This window comes from Branchiostoma belcheri, unplaced genomic scaffold (genome assembly GCF_001625305.1).
Source record: "Branchiostoma belcheri isolate BF01 breed outbred unplaced genomic scaffold, Haploidv18h27 scaffold1523, whole genome shotgun sequence".
Classification (NCBI taxonomy): Eukaryota; Metazoa; Chordata; class Leptocardii; order Amphioxiformes; family Branchiostomatidae; genus Branchiostoma; species Branchiostoma belcheri.
The window spans coordinates 1-2,985 of record NW_017802962.1 but is presented as its reverse complement, the minus strand read 5'-3'; the positions used below and the strand labels follow the sequence as shown (position 1 = coordinate 2,985).

Genomic DNA, 2,985 nt, shown 5'->3' with positions numbered 1-2,985 from the left:
GTGCCTTACCTGGTCCCCAGATGAAAGGGCCACGCCAATATCACCTGTACGGTGCCTTACCTGGTTCCCAGATGAAAGGGCCAAGCCAATATCACCTGTATGGTGCCTTACCTGGTTGCCAGATGAAAGGGCCACGCAAATATTACCTGTACGGTGCCTTACCTGCTCCCCAGATGAAAGGGCCACGCAAATATTACCTGTACGGTGCCTTACCTGCTCCCCAGATGAAAGGGCCACGCAAATATCACCTGTACGGTGCCTTACCTGGTTCCCAGATGAAAGGGCCACGCCAATATCACCTGTATGGTGGCTTACCTGGTCCCCAGATGAAAGGGCCACGCAAATATTACCTGTATGGTTCCTAAACCTGGTCCCTAGATGAAAGGGTCACGCCAAATATCACCTGTACGGTGCCTTACCTACTCCCCAGATGAAAGGGCCACGCCAATATCACCTGTACGGTGCCTTACCTGGTTCCCAGATGAAAGGGCCACGCAAATATTACCTGTATGGTGCCTTTGGTTACCAGATGAAGGGGCCACGCAAATATTACCTGTATGGTTCCTAAACCTGGTCCCTAGATGAAAGGGCTACGCAAATATCACCTGTACGGTGCCTTACCTGGTCCCTACATAATTTATGAAAGGCCCATGGAATTTTCCCGTACGGCGTTTTACCATGGAGGTAGAAATGGTTTTACTGGTAACACGTTATCTAGACCCAAGTCCCTCACGCACTCATTACCTGTAAGGTTTCCAGAGCTAAGAGCCGCACAAATGACTGTTTGTGGCTTATCCACCGAAGTGGAGTTATTATAGCCGTAAAGGTTGACGTTTTTTGCCCCTAAAAGCTGTGGATAAACGCCGGCAGCCCTCCCCACCGCTAGCTATCCCTCACTGTAGCAGCTGATACCCCGACCAATAGCAGCGTGGAGCTTGCTGAGAAATTGACCAATAGCGGCGTGGCCGTCTTTCGTGGCCGTCCTACCATATTCTAGGCCAAGCCATACCTCTCACACCGGGTGGAGCGCCATATTGTATGTCGTAACCTTGCGGTGAAGGTTGAACTCTTCTGCTCGTTACAGAGGTTCATAAGGACTTTTGAGGACTCTTTTTCTCCTGGTAGCTCGCTAAAGTATTCCCGCAGAGTTCAAGATGTTTTCCTCGTTCCGAGACGTGGCAAAATGCAACCCTTTTTTCAGCCCGTTCCAGGCGCAGTGTGAGGGGAGGGCACCGGCGAAAGATGGCGCCCTAGTTCCAACAAGAAATCTTGGCGCGGCAGCGGCCGCCGAAGGTCAGTGGTTTATCGACTGGTAGTAGCCATACTGTTCGTACAGTCGGGCACATGCGTGAAAGCTTTCATAGCCAATTCACAGGGATTAAATATATGCAAGAGATTTTATATCTGTTTAATGCGTATGTAGGGTATGTAGCCGCCATGTTCCGTGGAGCACACGTGGAAATTTTTGGTGGAAACGCTCCCGTCCTCCAGTAACTAACCATGGTTCTTGCACTATTATAACCTGTGAATTTAAGCAATATGTATCTGTTGCATCTTCTCTCGATTTAACATGGGTAAACGGATACCGGAACTCATAGCTAGGTCACCTTTTACTGTGGGGTGACCGCCCAGTGCAACATGACCTGGCTGTCTGTCTATGACAAAAGTCCGACTATGTAGGTCAACTCACGTGGTTTTGACCTTAAACCTTATTGCAAAGGATATAGCGTGCACCTTGTACTATGCATAGCATGTCGTGTGTAGTATATTTCAGATATTTAAACGCGTTTTGTAATGTTTCCTGAAATAGTTCTTATCTAAAGGCAAGATGAGGATTCCCCGCAAAATGACGTTGTGACGTCACAGAAGCCGGCTAGTTGTCTGATCAGTGACGGAACTTTGAAAAATCCCAAATTAGTTTATTCTAGAGCTTAAGTAGGAAAAGCAGTCTTTTAAATTTAACTTATGACGTTGATAATTTTTTAAATATATGTCAGTGTATGTTAGTGTCATGTCTTACATTAAAATGAAATAAAGCTAATTCTTTTGTCTCTCTGTTGTTAGGAGACAGCTGTGAGTTTGGAAGTGCTAAGTACTATGCTCTGTGTGGTTTTGGAGGCATCTTGAGCTGCGGGCTCACACATACAGCCATCGTGCCCCTGGATCTGGTGAAATGCCGCATTCAGGTCAGGACAAGTCCTTAGACTCCCTACAATATAAACTGAATATTGTAGATTGAGCAACATTTTCTAAATTGATTTTTCTTCAAATTGTGAAATTCTGTTTGCATTCTTTTGTTAGCTATGTAATGTAAGATTCAGTCTGACTGTAATTAGTTCAACTCTAATCAGGCCTAGGAAAAAAAATGTTGTGTTTCCGGTTACCCGACCGACCCTATGAAAAACCCCCCGACCCTAGCCTTTTTGGGCCGACCAAAAATTTCGAGCGGCTAGCGGTCGGTTTTCAAAATTGGGGATTTTATCCCCGATAAATGTGCTCGTCATTCCAATTTTCTTCGGTCGGGCGGCGTGGATCGAGCGCTAATTGCACGGATCAGGCCGCCATTGTCGGCACAATCCTGTGAATTGACGATGAATTGTCGATCCCGCCATGACGCCACAAAGAAAACGTTGTCATTGGTAGAAAATCTGACACCCCGCTGGCGTTTCACAACAAATTTTCATGTAAACAACTCCGACTGTCTTTGTTACATCGCGAAAGCCTCACCGATACAAAGTAAAACTCCCGCCGGCCGGCCGCGCCCGATCGCATGGTTGCGGCATGGCGCTAAGTTTTCGGCAGCTCGACGGAAAAATAATCCATCCCCAGAAGAAATGTTACGCATGAAAATAACAACTACAACTTAGTTTTCCTCGTTATATGAGTTTTTGAGGCCGTAAAATGTTTAAAACGGTTGAAATTTGCTCGAAAAAACGGCTCGAAAATTCACGGCGAGAAAGACAACATGGCCGACCTGTTTTCACA

General features: G+C 46.5%; 1 protein-coding gene across 1 annotated transcript; it reads left to right on the top strand.

Annotated features, from left to right (window-relative positions):
* Positions 1-1,017: 1,017 nt before the first annotated feature.
* Positions 1,018-2,235, top strand: LOC109465564 (phosphate carrier protein, mitochondrial-like). The gene is made up of 2 exons (XM_019762924.1): positions 1,018-1,293; positions 2,065-2,235. The coding sequence occupies exons 1-2, from the start codon at positions 1,155-1,157 to the stop codon at positions 2,202-2,204; spliced, it is 279 nt and encodes a 92-aa protein (XP_019618483.1). The 5' UTR covers positions 1,018-1,154; the 3' UTR covers positions 2,205-2,235.
* The last annotated feature ends 750 nt before the right edge of the window (positions 2,236-2,985 follow it).